Here is a 25,672-nt window from a genome sequence, read left to right as displayed (position 1 = left end):
CGTCGGAGGGGACAAGTTATTTTGTTTGCAGAGCTCACAACCTATCCTACATGTGAGAAAAAATGTCTGATTGTCTTAACTCACCATCACATTTTTTATTTTATTTTACCTTTATTTTACTAGGCAAGTCAGTTAAGAACAAATTCTTATTTACAATGACGGCCTACCCCAGCCAAACCCGGGCCAATTGTGCGCCGCCCTATGGGACTCCCAATCACAGCCGGATGTGATGCAGCCTGGATTCGAACCCAGGGACTGCAGTGACGCCTCTTGCACCGAGATGCAGTGCCTTAGACCGCTGTGCCTCTCTAGTTGTGGAGCTTCTCAAAGTTATTTATTCTTCACCTCAAACAGCGAGTAAAGGTGTGTTTTTATTGATAATGACAATGGTTCCTCAACATATTTGAAAAATATTTCCAGCTCTCTCCCTTTCGATCGAATCCCTCAGCATGAAAGGGAAAAACGTAATCTTCTGATCCAGTGCAAACATCTTAAAATCCCTAATTACTTCTTATCCCTTGCACAAATAGCTTACAGCTGTGTCTGTCTGTCCCAAGTTCACTGGCGCAAGAAACTCTGAGGGCCCAGAATAATTTAGAAAATGTTGCAAGTTTGCTAGCGCGAGCATCGGGTAGCGCAAGCATCGGGCCTGGATCCAGTTGATAGCCTAGTATAGGTATTCCCAAACTGGGGTATGCAATGCCATCGGGGGTACGCCAAATAAAAAAGGTGATATACATTTTTTTAAATAATAATATATATATTTTTTAACATTTTCCAACAGCCCAACGTTGACATTTGTATTTTGCCTGAGAAGCCTCGTTTCACTGCCAAAAATAAAATTAAACCATCTAGTGTTCAGCAAAATAACAACACAATGTCAAATACAGGTAGCCAAGTCAAATAATGAACATCCAATCACATTAACCGTTACTCTCTCACGGGAATTCCACTAACAGTCTGTATGTAGCCAAACGTAGCTGCTGCTCATGTTGGTATCTGTACTGATGGCGCAAAAGCCATGACAGGGAGACATAGTGGAGTGGTAAAGCTCGTGCAAGCATTTGCTCCCGAAACCACTTGGGTACACTGCAGCATCCACCCAGATGCTCTTGCTGCCAAGGGAATGCCTGACAGCTGGAAAGACGTGTTGGATACTGCAGTGAAAATGGTTAACATTGTTAAAGCAAGGCTCCTGAACTCTCGTGTTTTTTCTGCACTATGCAATGGATATGGCATCGACCATGTAATGCCTTTACAACATACAGAAGTGTGCTGGTTATCAAGGGACAAAGTTGACACTTTTTAAAAATTGAGAGACGAGATTAAAGTTCTTTACTGACCACAATTTTCACTTGTCATCAATGCAAGCGGTCAGACAAGTTTCTCACACGACTGGCCTCTATGGGTGATGTTTTTTCTCACCTGAATGATCTGAATCTAGGATTACAGGGACAATCCGCAACTATATTCAATGTGCGGGACAAAATTGAGGCTGTGATAATGATGTTGGAGCTTTTCTCTGTCTGCATTAACAAGGACAACACACAGGTCTTTCCATCACTATATGAATTTTTTGTGTGCAAATGAACTCAAGCTTACGGACAATTTAACATGTGATATAGAGAAGCACCTGAGTGAGTTGAGTGCGCAATTACGCAGGTACTTTCCCGAAAAGGATGACAAACAACTGGATTCGTTATCCCGTTCATGCCCTGCCTCTAGTCCACTTACTGATATCTGAACAAGAGAGCCTCATCAAAATTGCAACAAGCAGTTCTGTGAAAATGTTACTTAAATCAGAAGCCACTGCCAGATTTCTTGATTGGGCTGTGCTCAGAGCGTCCTGTCTTGGCAAATCTCGCTGTTAAGACACTGACGCCCTTTGCAACCACGTACCTATGTCAGAGTGGATTCTCGGCCCTCACTAGCATGAAAACTAAATACAGGCACAGACTGTGAGTGGAGAATTATTTAAGACAGACTCTCCAATACAACCAAACATTGCAGAGTTATGTGCATCCTTTCAAGCACACCCTACTCATTAACCTGTGGTGAGTTATTCACAATTTTCGATGAACAAATAAGGTTTTATATGTAATATGATGACAATGTTTCAAGTTCAATACAGACAGGCCATATGTAGCCAATGTGATTTATAGGATATACATTTTCTTATATCAGGATATTTTCTACCTGCAGGCAGCAATGTTATTATTTGTTGGCTTTATGTAGGCTATTTTTTACAGAGTTGGCAATGGCAATAGAAGTTACTTTTAGATTTGTTTAATATTCATTTAGATAGAACTTAGATGAACCACATGGCAAATATTTTGAGATAAGAAATTAATGAAAAATTAAATGAAACCGTTTGTTTTGATAATTGATAATAATTGATAATTCTAACTGGCACGCAGAACGGTAGAAATGATAACATAAATTGGCACTCCAAATGGAAAAGGTCGCCGACCCCTGCTGTAGCCTAAAGGCCAGCAGCAGAGGGAGGAGGGCGGCACAGTTTTTTTTTCTTTGAGTGATTTGTGCGTCTCAATTATTTGATCAAACAGTGTACTTAAAGCATCAGACAAGCTACATATAGTTGATTTTATTAAAAAAGGAAAAATACACGTTTAAAATATGGAAAAATACACGTTTAAAAATGTCGACCAATTGATTGGTCGAAACAACAGAGGACTCTCGGTTGATCAAGATTTTTTAGTCAGGGACAGCCCTAGTTTCTATAAATGTATATAGGAATATATTGTCCATGATAAATACATCTCTGTCTTTGTTCTGACAAAGGTCAGAGTCAACGAGCACGGACAAATAATCTTGTTGACTGAAAACATTTTCCGAAGTGAAAGGCAATGTATCTGATGTTGAAAAATATGATACAATATTAGACAAAGGCGGTTCTTCATAGAATAATAACAGTGGAGCCCAAATCGTAGAATGGCATCAACATTCTCACCTCTCCATAAGAAGACCCAGCAGCTCCTGAGGTTTGCAGAAGGACCTGTAGGTTGTTAGAAATGTTCGGACAAAATTTGGATCTGCAAGAAGGAAAAACAATGGGATTGTCAGCCATTTTGTTAATCATTCCCAGCAGTGTGCAAGTATCTATTTTTCTTTCATGACTTTCAGTGATCACTAATTAAATTTGCTACTGTTTGCCGGCTAGATATCTTATAACTATTAAGTTAACAGTCTAAGATATGCTAACCAATGTCATGCGTATTATTAGGCACCAAACAGAAAAAAACGGACTGAAAGATGGTCGACAACTCGACTTGTCCAATAAGAAAAATATCAAACATTCCCAAGTGAACATGACCCAGGTCTGTGTGTATATTAGGAGTGCGGATGCTGTGGTTATGTGGGTCTTGGAGTGTGAGCTACAGGGCACCTAGCAAGGGCTAGATCTTCTGCAGTCCGAACAGGATCGTTAGCTCGTGGTTCACATGATGGATCTGTCCAAGCCCTTTCGCCGGGCCTGGCTGGGGTTGGGGGGGGGGAACAATAGCTGCCTCAGTGTGGATTTACAAACAATCGGCCTGGAACCATTTCAGCCAGGAAACAGACGCTGCTCTGACGCACGCAACTGCCACTCCACCACACACACGCTTAAAAATAGATTACCCGCCTGCCCTTCCCACCACCGACATACACACTGCAGTGTTTCTCCTAGGCTTTGGCCACACATACAAGTATACTGTAGGACAAGTCAACAACATTACTTGGGTATGACTCAACAGAACTTATAAAAATTTAGATTTTCACTGGGCAGTTAATTTAAAGTTAACTTCCTGCAATTTTACACATTTTTTGCCTTGGCTTACGTTGTGTTCTTATGCTATCGGAGTGACTCAAACTTTAAAACAAAATACATTTTAGATTCTCACTGACAGTTTAGTTTTTATTCTGGTGGTTGTTAGTTCTCAAAGAAGATCTTATTTAAAAAAAAAAATACAGCTCCATTATCTTTTCTACATACGTTATATCTGGATTTAATCATTCAAGTTTACACTGAACACATTTTACCATCCCAAACCTTTTTTGTAACTTATTTCTCACACACACACACACACACACACACACACACACACACACACACACACACAAAAAAAGTGTGGACACCTACTCATTCAAGGGTTTTTCTTTATTTTTACTATTTTCTATATTGTAGAATAGTGAAGACATCAAAACAATGAAATAACATATGTAACATGTTGTAACCAAAAAAGTGTTAAACAAATCAAAATATATTTTATATGAGTTTCTTCAAAGTAGCCACCCTTTGTCTTGACGACAGCTTTGCATTCTCTCAACCAGCTTCATGAGGTGGAATGCATTTAAACTAACAGGTGTTCCTTGTTAAACGTTTCCTTGTGGAATTGCTTTCCTTCTTAATGCATTTGAGCCAATCAGTTGTGTTGTGACAAAGTAGGGGTGGTATACAGAAGATAGCCCTATTTGGTAAAATGCAGAATCAAATCAAACTTTGTCACATGCGCCGAATACAACAAGTGGAGACTATCGTGAAATGCTTACGTACAAGCCCTTAACCAACAGTGCAGTTCAAGAAGAGTTTAGTTCATTTGGTAAACATTTTCTTAACCTCTTGAAACTAGGGGGCACTATTTTTATTTTTGGAAAAATAACGTTCCCAAAGTAAACCGCCTATTTCTCAGGACCAGATGCTAGAATATGCATATAATTGACAGCTTAGGATAGAAAACACAAAAGTTTCCAAAACAGTAAAAATATTGTCTGTGAGTATAACATAACTGATATTGCAGGCGAAACCCTGAGGAAAATTCAGTGCCTCTTATTTTGAAACCGTTGTGTTCCTATGCACCCCTATTGGCAATTGAAAGGGATATCAACCAGATTCCTTTTTATACGTATTCCCTAAGGTGTCTACAGCATTTTGACGTAATTTCACGCCTTTATGTTGAAGAATGAGCGTAAACGACTACATTGGGTAAGTGGCCAGCTGAGGGCTCTCAGAGTGATTCTTGCGTAAAAGACAGAGGTAGTCATTTTTCCTCTCGCTCCTACTGAAAAGCCAATTGTCCCGGTTGATATATTATCGAATATATATTTGAAAAACACCTTGAGGATTGATTATAAAAAACATTTGCCATGTTTCTGTCGATATTATGGATATAATTTGGATTTTTTTTCGCCATTGTCGTGACCGCTATTTCCGGTGAATTTCTGAACATAACGTGACCAACAAACAGAGGTATTTTGGCTATAAAAATTATCTTTATGGAACAAAAGGAACATTTGCTGTCTAACTGGGAGTCTCGTGAGTGAAAACATCCGAAGCTCAAAGGTAAACGGTTAATTTGATTGCTTTTCGTGACCAAGCTTCCTGCTGCTAGCTGGACATAATGCTATGTTAGGCTTTCAATAAACTTACACAAACGCTTGTCTTGCTTTGGCTGTAAAGCATAATTTCAAAATCTGAGATGACAGGGTGATTAACAAAAGGCTAAGCTGTGTTTCACTATATTTCACTTGTGATTTCATGGATATGAATATTTCTAGTAATATTTTTTGACCTATGCTTTTTTGACCTGTACTATCCAGGATGGGTAGTTCCAAGAGGTTTCTTAAGTAAAAAAATAAATAAAGTAACACAATAACAAGGCTATAAATACAGGGGGTACCAGTACCGAGTCAGTGTGCGGGGGTACAAGTTAGTTGAGGTAATTTGTACATGTACAGTTGAAGTCGAAAGTTTACATACACCTTAGCCAAATACATTTAAACTCAGTTTCACAATTCCTGACATTTCATCCTAGTAAAAATGCCCTGTCTTAGGTCAAGTTAGCATCACCACTTTATTTGAAGAATGTGAAATGTCAGAATAACAGCAGAGATAATGATTTATTTCAGCTTTTATTTTTTTCATTACATTCCCAGTGGGTCAGAAGTTTACGTATACTCAATTTGTATTTGGTAGCATTGCCTTTAAATTGTTAAACTGGGCTAAAACGTTTCAGGTAGCCTTCCACAAGCCTCTCACAATAAGTTGGGTGAATTTTGGCCCATTCCTCCTGACAGAGCTGCTGTAACTGAGTCAGGTTTGTAGGCCTACTTGTTCGCACACACTTTTTCAGTTCTGCCCACAAATGTTCTATAGGATTGAGGTCAGGGCTTTGTGATGGTCACTCCAATACTTTGACTTTGTTGTTCTTAAGCCATTTTGCCACAACTTTGGAAGTGTGCTTGGGGTCATTTTCCATTTGGAAGACCCATTTGCGACCAAGCTTTAACTTCCTGACTGATGTTTTGAGAAGTTGCTTCAATATATCCAGTTTTCCTCCCTCATGATGCCATCTATTTTGTGAAGTACACCAGTCCCTGCTGCAGCAAAGCACCCCCACAACATGATGCTTCCACCCCGTGCTTCACGGTTGGGATGGCGTAATTTGGCTTGCAAGCCTCCCCCTTTTTCCTCCACACTTAAATGGACATTATGGTCAAACAATTATATTTTTGTTTCATCAGACCAGAGAACAGTTCTCCAAAAAGTACGATCTTTGTCCCCATGTGCAGTTGCAAACCGTAGTCTGGCTTTTTTATGGCGGTTTTGAGCGGTCATTAAGGTTATGTCGATATAGGTCTCGTTTTACTGTGGATATAGATACTTTTGTACCTGTTTCCTCCAGCATCTTCACAAGAACCTTTGCTGTTGTTCTGGGATTGATTTGCACTTTTCGCACCAAAGTACGTTCATCTCTAGGAGACTGAGTGGTACGACGGCTGTGTGGTCCCATGGTGTTTATACTTGCGTACTATTGTTTGTACAGATGGACGTGGTACCTTCAGGCATTTGGAAATTGCTCCCAAGAATGAACCAGACTTGTGGAGGTCTACACAAGACTTGTGGGGCTGATGTTAATGGGGGCCTGTTCGGCCCGCCTTTTCCTGTAGTCCACGACCAGCTCCATTGAGTTGCTCACATTGAGGGAGAGGTTGTTGTCCTGGTACCACACTGCCAGGTCTCTGACCTCCTGACCTCCATATAGGCTGTGTCATCGTTGTCGGTGATCAGGCCTACCACTGTTGTGTCGTCAGCAAACTTAATGATGGTTTTGGAGTTGTGTTTGTCCACACAGTAGTGGATGAACATTGAGTACAGGAGGGGACTAAGTACACACCCCTGAGGGGCCCCAGTGTTGAGGATCAGAGGCAGATGTGTTGTTGACACCCTTACCACCTGGGGTGGCCCGTCAAAGTCCAGGATCCAGTTGCAGAGGGACGTGTTTAGTCCCAGAGTCCTTAGCTTAGTGATGAGCTTTGTGGGCATTATGTTGTTGAATGCTGAGCTGTAGACAATGAACAGCATTCTGACATAGGTGTTCCTTATGTCCAGGTGGGAAAGGGCAGTGTGGAGTGCGATTGAGATTGCATCATCTGTGGATCTGTCGGCTGCCGAGAGCGTTATCACACAGATCCATAACAGCTGGTGCTCTCGTGCATGCTTCAGTGTTGCTTGGCTTGAAGAGAGCATATAAGGCATTTAGCTCGTCTGGTAGGCTCGCGTGACTGGGCAGCAGCTCGTGTCTGGGTTTCCCTCTGTAGTCCGAAATAGTTTTTCAAGCCCTGTCACATCCGACGAGCATCAGAGACGGTGTAGTAGGATTCAATCTTAATCCTGTATTGACGCTTTGCTTGTTTGATGGGTCGTCTGAGGGCATAGCGGGATTTCTTGTAAGCGTCCGGATTAGTGTCCCGCTCCTTGAAAGTGGCAGCTCTAGCCTTTAGCTCGATGCGGATGTTGCCTGTAATCCATGGCTTTTGGTTGGTATATGTTTACGGTCACTGTGGGGATGACGTCGTCGATGCAATTATTGATGAAGCCAATGACTGAGGTGGTATACTCCTCAATGCCATTGGATGAATCCCAAAACATATTCCAGTCTGTGCTAGCAAAACAAAGCTGTAGCGTTGTTGAGCGAGTCACTGGTACTCCCTGCGGTACTCCCTGCTTTAGATTTTGCTTGTAAGCAGGAATCAAAAGGATAGAATCATGGTCAGATTTGCCCAATGGAGGGAGGGCGGGGGAGAATTTTGTTTGCATCTGTGTGTGTGGAGTAAAGGTGGTCCAGAGTTTTTTTCCCCCTCTGGTAGCACGTGACATGCTGGTAAAAATCTGGTGAAACTGATTTACGTTTGCCTGCATTAAAGTCCCTGGCTACCAGGAGCGCCAATTCTGGATGAACATTTTCTTGTTTGCTTATGGCCTTATAGAGTTGGATGAGTGAGGTCTTAGTGCCAGCATCGGTCTGTGGTGGTAAATAGACGGCTACAAATAATATAGATGAGAACCCTCTTGGTTGATAGAGTACCTTATGATAAGCTATAGACCACACTATCTCAGGCGAGCAATACGTTGAGACTTCTTTAATATTAGACATCGCGCACCAATTCCATACTATGGCAAGAACAGCTCAAATAAGCAAAGAGAAACAACAGTCCATTACTTTAAGACACGAAGGTCAGTCAATATGGAACATTTCAATAACTTTGAACGCTTCTTCAAGTGCAGTCGCAAAAAACATCAAGCGCTATAATGAAACTAGCTCTCATGAAGACCGCCACAGGAAAGGAAGACCTCTGCTGCAGAGGATAAGTTCATTGAAGTTAACTGCACCTCAGATTGCAGCACAAATAAATGCTTCAGAGTTTAAGTAACAGACAAACATTAATTGTTCAGAGGAGACTACGTGAAATCAGGCGTTCATGGTCAAATTGCTGCAAAGAAATCACTACTAAAAGGATACCAATAATAAGAAGAGACTTGCTTAGACCAAGAAACACGAGCAATGGACATTAGACGGGTGGAAATTTGTCCTTTGGTCTGGTGAGTCCAAATGTGATATTTTTGGTTCCGACTGCCGTGTCTTTGTGGAACGCAGAGTATGTGAACGGCTGAACCCCGCATTTGTGGTTCCCACCGATGAAGCATGGAGGTGGTGGTGTGATGGTGCTTTGCTGGTGACATGGTCTGTGATTTATTTAGAGGCACACTTAACCAGCATGGCTACCACAGCATTCTGCAGCATTAAACCATACCATCTGGATTGCGCTTAGTGGGACTATGATTTGTTTTTCAACAGGACAATGACCCAAAACACCTCCAGGTTGAGTAAGGGCTATTTGACCAAGGAGAGTGATGGAGTGCTGCATCAGATTTATTTATTTATTTCACCTTTATTTAACCAGGTAGGCAAGTTCAGAACAAGTTCTCATTTACAATTGCGACCTGGCCAAGATAAAGCAAAGCAGTTCGGCACATACAACAGAGTTACACATGGAGTAAAACAAACATACAGTCAATAATACAGTAGAAAAAACAAGTCTATATACAATGTGAGCAAATGAGGTGAGATAAGGGAGGTAAAGGCAAAAAAAGGCCATGGTGGCGAAGTAAATACAATATAGCAAGTAAAACACTGGAATGGTAGATTTGCAGTGGAAGAATGTGCAAGGTAGAGAGAAATAATGGGGTGCAAAGGAGCAAAGTAAATAAATACAGTAGGGGGAGAGGTAGTTGTTTGTGCTAAATTATAGATGGGCTATGTACAGGTGCAGTAATCTGTGAGCTGCTCTGACAGCTGGTGTTTAAAGCTGGTGAGGGGGATTCATTTCCAGTTTCAGAGATTTTTGTAGTTCTTTCCAAAGGAAGAATTGGTTTTGGGGTAACCAGAGAGATATACCTGCTGGAGCGCGTGCTGCTATGGTGACCAGTGAGCTGAGATAAGGGGGGACTTTACCTAGCAGAGTCTTGTAGATGACCTGGAGCCAGTGGGTTTGGCGACGAGTATGAAGCGAGGGCCAGCCAACGAGGGAGTACAGGTCGCAGTGGTAGGTAGTATATGGGGCTTTGGTGACAAAACAGATGGCACTGTGATAGACTGCATCCAATTTATTGAGTAGGGTATTGGAGGCTATTTTGTAAATTCCATCGGCGAAGTCGAGGATCGGTAGGATGGTCAGTTTTACAAGGGTATGTTTGGCAGAGTGAGTGAAGGATGCTTTGTTGCGAAATAAGAAGCCAATTCTAGATTTAACTTTGGATTGGAGATGTTTGATGCAAGTCTGGAAGGAGAGTTCACAGTTTAACCAGACACCTAGGTATTTGAAGTTACCAACATATTCTAAGTCAGAACCGTCCAGAGTAGTGATGTTGGACGGGCGGGCAGGTGCAGGCAGCGATCGGTTGAAGAGCATGCATTTTGTTTTACTTGCATTTAAGAGCAATTGGAGGACACAGAAGGAGAGTTGTATGGCATTAAAACTCATCTGGAGGGTTGTTAACCCAGTGTCCAAAGAAGGGCCAGAAGTATACAGAATGGTGTTGTCTGCGTAGAGATGGATCAGACACTCACCAGCAGCAAGAGCAACATCATTGATGTATACAGAGAAGAGAGTCGGTCCAAGAATTGAACCCTGTGGCACCCCCATAGAGACTGCCAGAGGCCAGGACAACAGGTCCTCCAATTTGACACACTGAACTCTATCAGAGAAGTAGTTGGTGAACCAGGCGAGGCAATCCTTTGCGAAACCAAGGCTATAGAGTCTGCCGATGGGGATGTGGTGATTGACAGAGTCGAAAGCCTTGGCCAGGTCAATGAATACGGCTGCACAGTATTGTTTCTTATCGATGGCGGTTAAGATATCGTTTAAGACCTTGAGCGTGGCTGAGGTGCACCCATGACCAGCTCTGAAACCAGATTGCATAGCGGAGAAGGTTTCGTGGGATTTGAAATGGTCGGTAATCCGTTTGTTGATTTGGCTTTCGAAGACCTTAGAAAGGCAGGGTAGGATAGATATTGGTCTGTAGCAGTTTGGGTCAAGAGTGTGTCCCCCTTTGAAGAGGGAGATGACCGCAGCTGCTTTCCAATCTTTGGGAATCTCAGACGACACGAGAGGTTGAACAGGCTAGTAATAGGGGTGCCAACAATTTCAGCAGATAATTTTAGAAAGAAAGGGTCCAGATTGTCTAGCCCAGCTGATTTGTAGGGGTCCAGATTTTGCAGCTCTTTCAGAACATCAGCTGACTGGATTTGGGAGAAGGAGAATTCGGGAAGGCTTGGGCGAGTTGCTGTGGGGGGTGCAGTGCTGTTGACCGGGGTAGGGGTAGCCAGGTGGAAAGCATGGCCAGCCGTAGAAAAATGCTTATTGAAATTCTCAATTATAGTGGATTTATCGGTGGTGACAGTGTTTCCTATCTTCAGTGCAATGGGCAGCTGGGAGGAGGTGTTCTTATTCTCCATGGACTTTAGTTTTCCAGAACTTTTTTGAGTTTGTGTTTCAGGAAGCAAATTTCTGCTTGAAAAAGCTAGCCTTGGCTTTTCTAACTGCCTGTGTATATTGGTTTCTAGCTTCCCTGAAAAGTTGCATATCACGGGGCTGTTCGATGCTAATGCAGAACGCCATAGGATGTTTTTGTATTGGTTAAGGGCAGTCAGGTCTGGAGAGAACCAAGGGCTATCTGTTCCTGGTTCTAAATTTCTTGAATGGGGAATGCTTATTTAAGATGGTGAGGAAGGCCTTTGAAAAAAAAAACAGGCATCCTCTACTGACGGGATGAGATCAATATCCTTCCAGGATACCCCGGCCAGGTCGATTAGAAAGGCCTGCTCGCTGAAGTGTTTCAGGGACTGTTTGACAGTGATGAGTGGAGGTCGTTTGACCGCTGACCCATTACGGATGCAGGCAATGAGGCAGTGATCGCTGAGATCTTGGTTGAAAACCACAGAGGTGTATTTAGAGGGCAAGTTGGTTAGGATGATATCTATGAGGGTGCCAGTGTTTACGGCTTTGGGGTGGTACCTGGTAGGTTCATTGATCATTTGTGTGAGATTGAGGGCATCAAGCTTAGATTGTAGGATGGCTGGGGTATTAAGCATGTTCCAGTTTAGGTCGCCTAGCAGCACGAGCTCAGAATATAGATGGGGGGCAATCAGTTCACATACGGTGTACAAAGCACAGCTGGGGGCAGAGGGTGGTCTATAGCAGAAGGCAAAGGTGAGAGACTTGTATTTAGAGAGGTGGATTTTTAAAAGTAGAAGTTCAAATTGTTTGGGTACAGACCTGGATAGTAGGACAGAACTCTGTAGGCTATATAGATTGCAACACCGCCCCCTTTGGCCGTTCTATCTTGTCTGAAAATGTTGTAGTTAGGGATGAAGATTTCAGAGTTTTTGGTGGTCTTCCTAAGCCAGGATTCAGACACGGCTAGAACATTCAGGTTGGCAGAGTGTGCTAAAGCAGTGAATAAAACAAACTTAGGAAGGAGGCTTCTAATGCTAACATGCATGAAACCAAGGTTATTACGGTTACAGAAGTCATAAAAGAGTGGAGCTAGGCACTGCAGGGCCTGGCTTCACCTCTACATCACCAGAGGAACAGAGGTGGAGTTGGATAAGGGGACGCCTAAAAGCTATGAGAATTGGTCGCCTAGAACGTCCGGAACAGAGAGTAAAAGGAGGTTTCTGGGGGCGATAAAATAGCTTCAAGGTATAATGTACAGACAAAGGTATGGTAGGATGTGAATACAGTGGAGGTAAACTTAGGTATTGAGTGATGATGAGAGAGATGACCTGGCCTCCACAATCCCCCGACCTCAACCCAATTTAGATGGTTTGGGATGAGTTGTACCGCAGAGTGAAGGAAAAGCAGCCAACAAGTGCTCAGCATATGTGGGAACTCCTTCAAGACTGTTGGAAAAGCATTCCAGGTGAAGCTGGTTGAGAGAATGCCAAGTGTGCGCAAAACTGTCATAAATGCAAAGGGTGGCTACTTTGAAGAATATCAAATATAAAATATATTTTGATTTGTTTAAGCCTTTTTTGGTTACTAAATGATTCCATGTGTAATTTCATAGTGTTGATGTTTTCACTATTATTCAATGTAGAAAATATAAAAAATAAAACCCCTTGAATGAGTAGGTGTCCACATTTTTGACTCGTACTGTAAATATGTATAGGGGTAAAGTAACTAGCCATCGGGATATAATAAACAGAGTAGCAGCCTACATGATGATTGTATGCGAGTGTGTGCAGAGTCAGTATAAATGTTTGTGCATGTCAGCAAATGGTCCCTCTCACACTCACGATAATGTATTCAGACCCCTCGACTTTTCCACATTTTATTACGTTACAGCCTTACTCTAAAATGGATTAAATAAAACTTGCTTATCAATCTACACACAACCTATAATGACAAAAGGAAAACAGGTTTTTAGAAATAAAAAACAAATACCTTATTTACATAAGTACTCAGACCCTTTGCTATGAGACTCGAAATTGAGCTCAGGTGCATCCTGTTTCCATTGATCATCCTTGAGATGTTTCTACAACTTGATTGGAGTCCCCCTGTGGTAAATTCAACTGATTGGACATGATTTGGAAAGGTACAGAACTGTCTATACAAGGTCTCACAGTTGACTATGCATGTCAGAGCAAAACCAAGCCATGAGGTCAAAGGGATTGTTTGTAGAGCTCAGAGACAGGATGGTGTCAAGGCACAGATCTGGGGAAGGGTACCAAAACCTTTCTGCAGCATTGAAGGTCCCCAAGAACACACTGGCCGCAATCGTTCTTAAATGGAAGACGTTTGGAACTACCAAGACTCTTCCTAGAGTTGGCTGCACGGCCAAACTGAGCAACCGGGGGAGAAGGGCCTTGGTCAGGGAGGTGATCAAGAACCCGATAGTCACTGACAGAGCTCGAGAGTTCCTCTGTGACGATGGGAGAACCTTCCAGAAGGACAACCAGATCTGCAGCACTCTACCAATCAGGCCTTTATGGTAGAGCGGCCAGGCAAAAGCCACTCATCAGTAAAAGGCACATGACAGCCTGCTTGGAGTTTGCCAAAAAGGCACCTAAAGTACTCTCAGACCATGAAGGACTCAGACCATCCTTGATGAAAACCTGCTCAGGACCTCAGACTGGGGTGAAGGTTCACCTCCCAACAGGCCAACGACCCAAAGCACACAGCCAAGACAACACAGGAGTGGTTTTGGGACAAGTCTCCGAATGTCCTTGAGTGGCCCAGACAGAGCCCGGACTTGAACCCGATTGAAAATCTCTGGAGAGACCTGAAAGTAGCTGTGCAGCGACACTCCCCATCCAACCTGACAGAGCTTGAGAGGATCTGCAGAGGAGTATGGGAGAAACTCCCCAAATACAGGTGTCCCAAGCTTTTAGCGTCATACCCAAGAAGACTGGCTGTAATCGCTGCCAAAAGTGATTCAGCAAAGTACTGAGTAAAGGGTCTGAATACTTATGTAAATGTGATATTTTTTTAAATGTATTTTTATATATATTTGCAAACATTTAAAAAAAAAAGTTTTTGCTTTGTCATTATGGGGTATTGTGTGTAGATTGAAGAGGCAAAAAAAAAGAAGATTTAATCAATTTTAGAATAAGGCTGTAACGTAACAAAATGAGGAAAAAGTCAAGGGGTCTGAATACTTTTCAAATGCACTGTATTATATATCATTTGAAAGGTCATGAAAGAACCACTTGTCAATCAAAGTTTAAAATATATCAGGGTTTCCTTTTTACAGGTCATTCGGATATGCAGTGGTGTAAAGTACTTAAGTATAAATACTTTAAAAATTACTTAAGTAGTACTTTAGTGCATCTGTACTTTACTATTTACTCCATACATTTTCCCTGACACCCATAAGTACTTGTTACATTTTGACAGGAAAATGATCCAATTCACACACATCAAGAGAACATCCCTGGTCATCCCTACTGCCGCTGATCTGGCGGACACACTAAACACAAATGCGTCATTTGTAAATTATGTCAGCGTTGGAGTGTGCCCCTGGCTATTCGTCAAAAAAAATATATTTAAAAAAAATCTGGTCGTCTGGTTTGCTTAATATAAGGAATTTTTAATGGTTGGTTTATACTTCTCCTTTTGATATTTAAATACATTTTTAGCAGTTCCGTTTACTTTTGATACTTAAGTACATTTAAAACCATTTTTTTTTTACTCAAGTAGTATTTCACTGGGTGACTTTCACTTGAGTCATTCTCAATTAAGGTATCTTTACTTTTACTCAGGACAATTGAGTACTTTTTCCACCACTGCAGTTATATACCAGAGTTCCAACGTTCTGTTGACCTGAACATTCCGAAAATGTGTCTCTCTCTAAGCTTTCCAATGATATTAGATTAAAGGGTACAAATGAGCAATAACTTGTTGTATAGTGATAGTTTGTCATAGGGTAAAATCCCAATGGGAAAAATAGATGGGACGGAGGGATGAAAGACAACACGCAGAAAGCTACCATTGCTGCACTGCTATCACCCATTTTCCAACTCAAGGGACATAGACCTTCAAAAAATATCACTAAGAGACATCGTTGTCCCAAGTGAGCCCGACCGACCCTCCTGGCTCATGGACTACATGGATTCTTGATTACAATTTATGGCAAAAGAGAAGCATAGTTCCATGCAAATTGTAACGCAGATAGTCAGGACAGAGAGATAAGAGAGAAAGTGTGTGTTGTCCCTGCCCTGCTGTCTCCTGGGTGGGAGTAGGGTGTGTGTCCAGGCATGAGGTGCATCGCACAGGAAGCACCTTTTTCCCCTTTTCAAATTACCGTGGCCACACAGACACACTTTTCCTCAAAAGGCTTGTTTCCCTTGGCTTATTTGAAATCAGTGGCACACAGACTGTTGGAAACTAAAAAGGAAAATAGTGGCCTATATTTACACCCTACTCTTTATTCGGGGGAGGAAGTTTACACAGGGGTGTGAGCTGGACAGTCCACCCATGAGAGGAATGTTCTCTCCTGGCTTTGTATTGTGCTGGAATAACCTTGGACCAGTGTTTTTCAACTCCAGTCCTTCAATACTCCCCACAGCACACAGGTTTGGTGTAGCCCAGAACAAGCACACCTTAATCAACTGGTCAACTAATCATCAAGCACTTGGGTGAGTTGAATCAGGTGTGCTTCAACACAAGTGTACAGTTTGGGGGTACTCATGGACCACAGTTGAGAAACACTGCTCTAGACTTGCAGAGACAAAATCCAAACGTATGTGTAAGAGTTCAGAAAGGATTCTGTGCTAAACAAAGGAAAACTTGTGTCTTTATGAAGATTTTATACAACACCTGTATGGTTGCATGACATTGAATAACAATGCATAGAAAGACCAAATTCAGAAGTGCTTGGCCTAAATGTTTTGCTCCCCGGATTACCAGAGCCCACATCCACTTGGACTTTGAGCGATTTAATTTGGTGATTTATTTCCCCAAAACGACGTCATTACTTTTAATTAATGAAGAGCTTATTGGTCCAATCGCAACCTTGTATCCGGTTAAGTAGAATGGCACCCGTCCGTAGAGAAGAATACAGACCCCATGGTCTAAGAAATACTATGCATGCTGGGTCATTCAGCCTTTCTAAAAGAGTAACTTCTCACGAAACCCAGACAAAGAATGACCATGGTTTACTGAATTTTCACAAAATATAATCCATAGAACAGTCCTTAGGTTGAAGGATTGTTGACATACAAATGTCAATTGTATCTAAAAGCATAATTGAGAAAGAATTAATACAAGTTGGCATATTTCTGACATTTTAGCCTTATCCAGGCCGCCTTTAAAATACCATAGTGTTTCATCTGTAGGTGCTACTAAGCAAATATTGATGTCATGACGTTTTATTGCTTGCTCTGTAATGAGTAGTAATTTGGTTTCAATCACATATTTACATTAATTTATGAATATAGAAAAATAAACATTAAGACATTTTTGATTTGGCATTTAAAAATATATATATATATATATATATATATATATATATATATATATATATATATATATATATATATTTGAACATGATATAGCCTACTCTACAGGCATATCAAAGTTCCAGATGGGATCTCTGCTACTCTTAAGAGTCATGATCCAATTTGTAAGCATTACCAACAGTGAACGTGAAAATGTATTCAAAATGGTCGCCCTCTGCTGGTGATATGCAGGATACAAGTAAAAGGAGGGCTGTGATTGGTTACATTGCCAACTACGCCAATTTCTCTGTATAAAATGGACCATACTTTAAAACTAGCAGAGATCCCACTCTGGAACTTTGATATGCCTGTAGAGCATATTATGTTCCAGAATATATTGAAACATTTGCCAAAATCAAAAATGTTATATTTTCAATAAACTCAAAACAATATATTTTTAAAGCAAACTCTTCATATTACAGAACAAGTGGTAAAGCTTCATACGACAATTTCTGCTTTGTAGCACCTACAGATTAAGCATTATGGAGTCTTTAAGGAGTCCTGGGTAAGCCCAACATGTCAGAAATATGCCAACTTTTAGATAAATGCAGTTGAAGTTGAAAGTTTACATACACCTTACCCAATTACCTTTTAAACTGTTTTTTTTCACAATTCCTTACATTTCATCCTAGAAAAAAATTCCCTGTCTTAGGTCAGTTAGGATCACCACTTTATTTTAACAATAAGAAATGTCAGAATAATAGTAGAGAAAATGATTTATGCCTCATGATGCCATCTATTTTGTGAAGTGCACCAATCCCTCCTACAGCAAAGCACCCCCACAACATGATGCTGCCACCCCTGTGCTTCACGGTTGGGATGGTGTTCTTCAGCTTGCAAGCATCCCCATTTTTCCTCCAAACATAACAATGGTCATTATGACCAAACAGTTTTGTTTCACCAGACCACAGGACATTTCTTCAAAAAGGTACGATCTTTGTCCCCATGTGCAGTTGCAAACCGTAGTCTGGCTTTTTTAATGGCAGTTTTGGAGCAGTGGCTTCTTCCTTGCTGAGCGGCCTTTCAGGTTATGTCGATATAGCACTTCTCGCACCAAAGTACGTTCATCTCTAGGAGACAGAACGCGTCTCCTTCCTGAGCGGTATGATGGCTGTGTGGTCCCATGGTGTTTACACTTGCGTACTATTGTTTGTACAGATGAACATGGTACCTTCAGGCATTTGGAAATTGCTCCCAAGAATGAACCAGACTTGTGGAGGTCTACAATTATTTTTCTGAGGTCTTGGATGATTTATTTTGATTTTCCCATGATGTCAACCAAAGAGGCACTGAGTTTGAAGGTAGGCCTTGAAATACTTCCACAGGTACAATTCACTCAAATTATGTCAATTAGCCTATCAGAAGCTTCTAAAGCCAAGACATCATTTTCTGGAATTTTCCAAGCTGTTTAAAGACACAGTCAACTTAGTGTATGTAAACTTCTGACCCACTGGAATTGTGAAACAATGAATTATAAGTGAAATAATCTGTCTGCACAAAGTAGATGTCCTAACCGACTTGCCAAAACTATAGCTTGTTAACAAGAAATGTGTGGACTGGATGAAAAACAAGTCTTAATGAATAAAACCTACGTATGTAAACTTTGACTTCAACTGTATATGTCAACAAACCTGTCTCCAAAGGACTATTTTACTATGCCTGAAAATCATGGCATCTTTGCCAACAACACTGTAATGGCTAGCTCACCAACATTCCACAAAGGGCTGTGTCTAAATTGTATTTTTATTTTATTTAACCAGGCAAGTCAGTTAAGAACACATTCTTATTTACAATCACAGCCTACCAAAAGGCCTCCTGCGGGGACGGGGGCCTGGGATTAAAAATAAAAACTCCAATATAAAAATAGGACAAAACAGACATCACAACAAGAGAGACAACACTACGTAAAGAGAGACCTAAGACAACAACATAGGGAGCAACACATGACAACATAGGCAGCAACACATGACAACATAGGCAGCAACACATGACAACACAGCATGGTAGCAACACAACAACAACATGGTAGCAGCACAAAACATGGTACAAACATTATTGGGCAGACAACAGCACAAAGGGCAAGAAGGTAGAGACAACAATACATCACACAAAGCCTCCACAACTGTCAGTAAGAGTGTCCGTGATTGAGTCTTTGAATGAAGAGATTGAGATAAAACTGTCCAGTTTGAGTGTTTGTTGCATCTCGTTCCAGTCGCTAGCTGCGGCAAACTGAAAAGAAGAGCGACCCAGGGATGTGTATGCTTTGGGGACCTTTAACAGAATGTGACTGGCAGAACAGCTGTTGTATGTGGAGGATGAGGGCTGCAGTAGATATCTCAGGTAGTGGGGAGTGAGGCCTAAGAGGGTTTTATAAATAAGCATCAACCAGTGGAAGGGGAAGTTCATTATTTTATAACTTGATGCTAGAGGGTTCCTAACCCTGAAAGTAGTCTATGGGCCTGAAAACTGTAATCCGTGGTTTGGTTCTCTTTAAACAGCTATGCACAAGGTGAGGATACTGGACTTCCCCTTTAAACATTAAACACTAAACAGATAGGCAAATTACAGGCAGGAAAGATCTGCTACTACCGGTCGCTTACTAAATGGCGACGTGAAGATGAATAGGCTTCATCCACTTGTTTTTTGTTCTTTATCAGTTCTCGTTGTGTTATCTGGGGCTAAAATGACACTGAAACAAAGCAGGTCATCACATATCCGCGTTCTGACGTCAACAGTGGCCAAATATTTACGAGCAGTGTGAAAACAGCTATAAATGAATGCGGGGATGACGAAAGTGGGGGGAAGAAATAGGCCTTCCACTATCTTGTCTTTTATGTTTAGCATAAACAGCGTTTGCGCCATGTTCAAGGTTTTGTGTGTAGAACAACAAGGTGATAACAGGAACAGACACGCCACGCACTGGGCAAGTGCATAATTGCATAAACACAAACATTGGAGGTGTACAATGGTGTGGACAGGTGAGTAAAAAATTTAAAATAAGTCAGGACAAAATTAACAAGATACAGAAAATATCTAGGTTTATAGGAATTCACTTTCAACTGTCCAGTTCTCTCACATTCAGGAAAATAAACGTGGAGAGGGAGCCATAAAAGATGCGACCCATGTCTACTTCCTGCTCCTCGTAGCCCTTTACACTCGTACCTGTATACAGGTTGGAAATAGCATATTTGGGCACTGATAAGCGCCTAAATTGGAACACAGTGGCAATACAATAACATGCAGTGTTAAAGTTTATGATCACTATGTATGATGTACAAGATGACATGGCGTCAATACCCGGGGTTGTTCTGAACAGAATGATCCTGTTTGTCTAAAGCATGACTCTTTTCTATCCGCACCAAAAATCACAACCCGTTTCTCTGAATTGCCCTGTGAAAGCCTAACACTGTAAGATAGTATTTTATAACTTAGCTAGTCATCATGTTGGCAATAGAACAAGCTTTCAAGATGCCCAGCTGACTGAGATTGCGATTTATAATGGTCCGTTTTTGGATTGCATGAACAACACTAATTGTGTGACGGCGGTGAAGCAGGTCTGTGTTACAAACAAAACTACAAGTGTGCTTGCTCTAGTTCCTTAACGGCTCAGCTTGGAGAACACAAAAAAGCACCTTATAGTTGAAGACTCTGAGTCATTAAAGTACATTGAAATTACTTAGGAACTCTGCACACCAGTTAGTCCTCTCACTCAAACAATTTTTTTATCTGAGGTTGCACCTACCCCACATTTTCCAGGAATATTATCATGTTACTGAATGTATCCAGAGTATTTTCAGATTTCATTATCGACAAACGCGGTGAAAAGTACAGTAAATGTAAAATGCACATAAAATCAACTGTGTAATGTTTGGGTTCAGTCTTGTGAAAGGTGAACTATCGTGTCCTCAACTTTGGTATAATAATGTTCCCATAAGCTCATATTTCTTCTGTAAAAAACATTTCAATGTAGCCCTATCCATATAGGCCAATTCACACAAGTGTAAAGGGTTAAACCTGTTCAACACCAAATTGACTCCTACCAACTACTTTTTAACACCAAAACCCTCCCCCTTCCACCCTGTTCTACGATGGGAAAGGGTCTGCAAGATGTTCTCTTTCAGGATTTAGCAACTACTGTCACTCCACACATCTGAGGGAGGTATTTGTATAGCCCGCTGTAGGAAAAAGGCACGCATTTTAAAAAGGTCATAACAGGTCAACACAGGAAACCCTTTCTGTGTCGTGTGCTTTTTCTCACCTGCATACATGTGGAAGGTGAGCCTTTCGATGAGCTTGAGCACTGTCCCCGCCTTGATGATAGGGATGCCCGACTTGGACTGCACGTTCTCCTCGAACACCACGTTCTCCTCAGAGTCGGGCGTGGCGAACCGGTAAAGCTCCGCCCCGGGCAGCCTCATTTGCTCCTCCTTCTCCTCCTGCAGCATGGCCGAGTCCAGCATGCGCTCCAACGTCGAGCGGTACTGCAGCGAGATGAGCGCCGCCATCCAGCCATTCTTGTCCTCGGCCGACTTGGCGGCGAACACCACGCTGTTGCCGTCTTTGAGGATGATCTCAAAGGCGTGCCGGTACTCGCCCTCCTTGTCGTCCTTGTCGTTGATCTGCACCTTGCGCATGAAGAACTTCTCCTTGAGGCGGTACTCGGCGGTGGACGAGGCGCCAGGCAAGCGCGGCTGGCCGTGGTTGGACTTGCAGCAGATCATCAGGCCGTCGAAGAGGAAGATGTGCCGTTCGTGTTTGGCGCCCACGCGTGTCAGCGTCCCCTCCATGATGAACTCGTTGCAGCACTGGCCGATGTCCTTGCCCTCCCAGCCATCAATGTTCTTCTGGATCTCGTTCATCTTCTTGATGGCCAGGTGCTTGCCCTTCATCTGCTGGCTGTAGAAGCGGCAGGCCGACTCGCTAGCGCCGTCGAAGAGTTTGAGGGGAATAGTTGAATGTAAGAGAAAGAATGTGAGAGAAAAAAAAGGGAGAGAGAGGGGGGGAAGAGAGAGGTAGGGAAATGTGGGTCTGATGTTCACAGAACAATGACAATGGAAAACAAATCAACAAAGCCAGCGAGACTGAGATGGAGTGTAGGGTCAGTGTGGGTGGCTGAGTTTCTAAAGCAGCGGTATAACTAAAACTGGTCCAGGAGAGGGTTCCTACAAACATCTCATTAACAAAACACTGGGTGCGACTGAAGAGACGTGACTGGCATCCCCACCCATAACTGTAATCCTGACCCTAACCTTAAAAGGAAAATTCCACCCAAAAAAGATCTTGTGGTATTTGTTTCATCAGATTTTCAAGATATATAACTTTCAAATACAGAAATACAGCCAATACGATGCGTTTTGCATACATGTCAGCAATCCAGTTTTCAAGATGTAAAACATTTTATAACTTTATCAACAGTGAACTAAAGAAACAAATACCAAAAGAGTTCTTGGGGTAGAGTTTTCCTTTAACCACACCAATAACCCTAAACTTATCCGAACCAATTAGGTAATTTATTATCAGTTTGCTGGTCAGTCATGTCCCTTCAGTTTCCACCCAACACTGGTGGACCAGCAGGCCAATTGACTAGACTTCCTCACCATTCCAGCAGTTGAACAAAACGGTAGTCTACCGAGGAAGGGCCCACACCCATGGTTAACAGGGTGCCTCGGAGGACCAACTGAGAAAGTGCATAAGAATAGAATGAGTCTAAAAAGAATAAAGAGCATCTGATTATATTTCTGTGAGCCAGACACTCTTTAAATATTGCTTTGGTTCATCATACCTTTAATATGGTCTATGTTATGACTATCATATTCAAAAATGAGGTATGAGTATCTCTCATTTCAGTTCTTTTAGGAGCACAATGTAGACTAGTCTGTTTTAATCAATCTCTTTATTCTTGTATTATACCAATGTCTATTTTCAGTCTATATTCATTATTAAGGGCCATAATAGTTAGGTCATGTGAGTAGTAAGTTCAAAACTCTTTCAGAAATTCACTACGAAAAGACTGGTTTGAGTGAAAAAACAGCACATGCGGTGGTCTTTCAAAACCAGAATGACAAAACGTAAGTGAACAGAAGACAAGAAAGCTCTGCGGCCCACCAGAACCAGAATCTTACCTCTATTGCACATAAATCAGCTGAGCAATAATTCCAATGATCACTTCTAAAACCATCTACTTAGAATAATAGAACAGCATTGAGCCACTGGGGGGGTTAAAGGTTTGTTGGGGGTTCTACAATCGATTGAGTGAGAGGAGAAAATAAAAAATCAACAAGGATTTAACACCCGCTAGTACAGTGCATCTGAACTAAACCTACTAGTAAACAATCACAGGGGGGAGCTTACTTTGCTTTCCACGGACGCACAACAACTTGCATCAGCACTCCCGAGAGGCAGGGGAGGCAGGCAAAGCCAACTTGTGCGCGCCTGTCTTCATACCAGCACCTCAAAGTACAGGATGACTGTCAACCGGCCAGAATTAGCTTCGCTGAGAGACAAGGGGCACCTCTGAAGGGCAAGGGATAGACTACACTCAAAACTTGCCCCAAAATCTTAAATTCCCATTTCCCAGTCCCATTAAGTGTGAAACTCTAAAAACTACATACAGAAAGAAAGTCAAAACTTTGCCTACTCTCAAGTCTGATCAGAGGTTATATTTGAAGTGCATTTACATTCAATCTTATGATGAAATGAAGTAGTTAATTAAAGCAAAAATATATATAACGAGCATCATTATCAAACCATAATTTATTCCAGGCAGCGATGGACCTTGCTAGAGGATTAGCGACTAAGAGGTTATTACGTTTTCCTAATGAACAGTAAGCTTGCGAAAGAGCAAGCATAATTCAAATGGCTGTGACAATAGAACTCTTGGGTTGTTCTTTGTTCTGGCTCTGGAAATACAAAGACCCCTAGAGACAGGAAAGGTGTAGCGAAACGGCCAAAGTCAACAAAGGTAACCCTTGTGGGGTACCCCAACTCAGTGTGTCCTCTCGAACTGTCCATTTTAGCCTCCTGTTTGTGTCACCATCCCCAAGTTCCCGCCAAAGTATGGGGTGCAAAGACATACCGTAAGATAAGCCATCCTTTCCCCATGAAAAATAAAAACAAAAAGAACAGCAACAAAGGGGTAATTTTGGGGGGTTTATATCCTACGTCCTCATACTCCACGCTCTTCGCTTCCACGCAGGTAAAGAACGAGCAACAAACGCATGTAACCAAAAGAACACCCCGTTTTCTTCACCAATACAAAAGGAGGGATGGAGAGAAAAATGGTCTGCAAGGTTGGGACGCTAAAGTCCACTGCTGAAAGCAAGGGGATTCTTTTTTTTCCCCCTTTCAAACTCTCTCACCTTTTTTTTCTTTTCTCAAAGCCGGGAACAATAATACCAGAACAGGACAGCCCAATTCCTGACACAACTTCCCTCCGACAACACAGTGGCGAGCCCCCCCTCCAACCCTCTCCCTCCCCCCACAGGTCTATTTTAGGTCCAGAGGGAAACTCAGAACTGAGCTTAGGGTGGGGGGTGTGCAGAGGATGGGAGGAGTACACCAATGAGGCAGTAGAATGAATTGCTGTGTGTGTCTATCGTGATGTCTGTGTTGTGCAAGTGTTGACGCCTCTATGAGCATACATAGTGCACATTCAAGACAAATCCACCAACTGATGCACATGTGGTACATATGTGCTTCTCTGGTCTGTGCCATTATGTGGGTGTCTGAGTTAGCTTTCCATATTTTGCTTGTGGATTTCTCTTATTGGATCAGCCAGTGTGTGTGCAAAATCTCTTGTGTGTGTCAGAGCTAGCTTTGTATCTTCTTGGGTAAAGAGAAGCAGGTGTGGATGGACCAGGAGGGGTGGTAAATTGGCGCACCCCTGCCTACCTCAGCCTCCTCTTGGCCATGTTTTTGGAGCAGATCCTCTCCATGCTACTCTGCAGATTGAGCAGCGCCGTGATGGCCTGCTTCAGACACTCCTTGTCCTCCTCGTCCTCACTTTTCTCCTCCAGTTGCTGTGGAAAAAAAGTGGGGTGGACAGAGAAAGAGTGGGTAGAGAAAAACATGTTGGGTCAGGTGGTTTCGCTGGTAGGGGGAGTCCGGTGAAGGATCATGATGCGGTCGGTATAAGGCTAAACTCATGAGCGAGATTAGGGCTGAGTAAAGAATAAGTTCTTCATCGCTCGCCCTCTCCATCATTCTCTCATTCCCAACCCCCTCAACTCGTGTTTCCCCTTAAGTCTTACTTTCTTTAGTGAAGACCTAGGAACAAAATGGCAACCAACATTCAACTGACACCACATGACCCTTTGTGATATACCACACAAGTCTTGCCCAGTAGTTTACCCCACATTTTGTTTCCTAATCAATCTACACACAATACCCCATAATGACAAAGTGAAAACAGGTTTTTAGAAATTTGACCAAATGTATAAAACCCCCCCGCAAAAAACACCTTATTTACATAAGTATTCAGACTCTTTGCTATGAGACTCGAAATTGAGCTCAGGTGTCTCCTGTTTCCATTGATTATCCTTGAGATGTTTCTACACCTGTGGTAAATTCAATTGAATGGACAAGATTTGGAAAGGCACACCTGTCTATATAAGGTTCTACAGTTGACAGTGCATGTCAGAGCAAAAACCAAGTCATGAGGTCGAAGAAATTGTCCGTAGAGCTCTGAGACAGAATTGTGTCGAGGCACAGATCTGGGGAAGGATACCCCAAAATTACTGCAGCATTGAAGGTCCCCAAGAACACAGTGGTCTCCATTCTTAAATGGAAGAAGTTTGGAACCACCAAGACTCTTCCTAGAGCTGGCTGCCCGG

The 25,672-nt window shown here is 42.2% G+C and overlaps 1 protein-coding gene across 3 annotated transcripts in view; it reads right to left on the bottom strand.

The window, feature by feature from the left end:
- LOC139370582 (son of sevenless homolog 1-like) overlaps positions 1-25,672 on the bottom strand; it is a 72,179-nt gene that overhangs the window by 14,725 nt on the left and 31,782 nt on the right. For all 3 annotated transcript variants that reach the window (XM_071110159.1, XM_071110161.1, XM_071110162.1), the window contains 3 exons: positions 24,732-24,859; positions 21,100-21,761; positions 2,972-3,053 (listed from right to left, as the gene is read on the bottom strand). In XM_071110159.1, the coding sequence (XP_070966260.1) occupies positions 2,972-3,053; positions 21,100-21,761; positions 24,732-24,859 (872 nt within the window). The remainder of the gene's footprint in view (positions 1-2,971; positions 3,054-21,099; positions 21,762-24,731; positions 24,860-25,672) is intronic.

The sequence above is a fragment of the Oncorhynchus clarkii genome, chromosome 17 (assembly GCF_045791955.1).
Source record: "Oncorhynchus clarkii lewisi isolate Uvic-CL-2024 chromosome 17, UVic_Ocla_1.0, whole genome shotgun sequence".
NCBI classification, from domain to species: Eukaryota; Metazoa; Chordata; class Actinopteri; order Salmoniformes; family Salmonidae; genus Oncorhynchus; species Oncorhynchus clarkii.
Note: the sequence above shows the minus strand (reverse complement) of the source record. Positions and strands in the feature narration are given on the sequence as shown.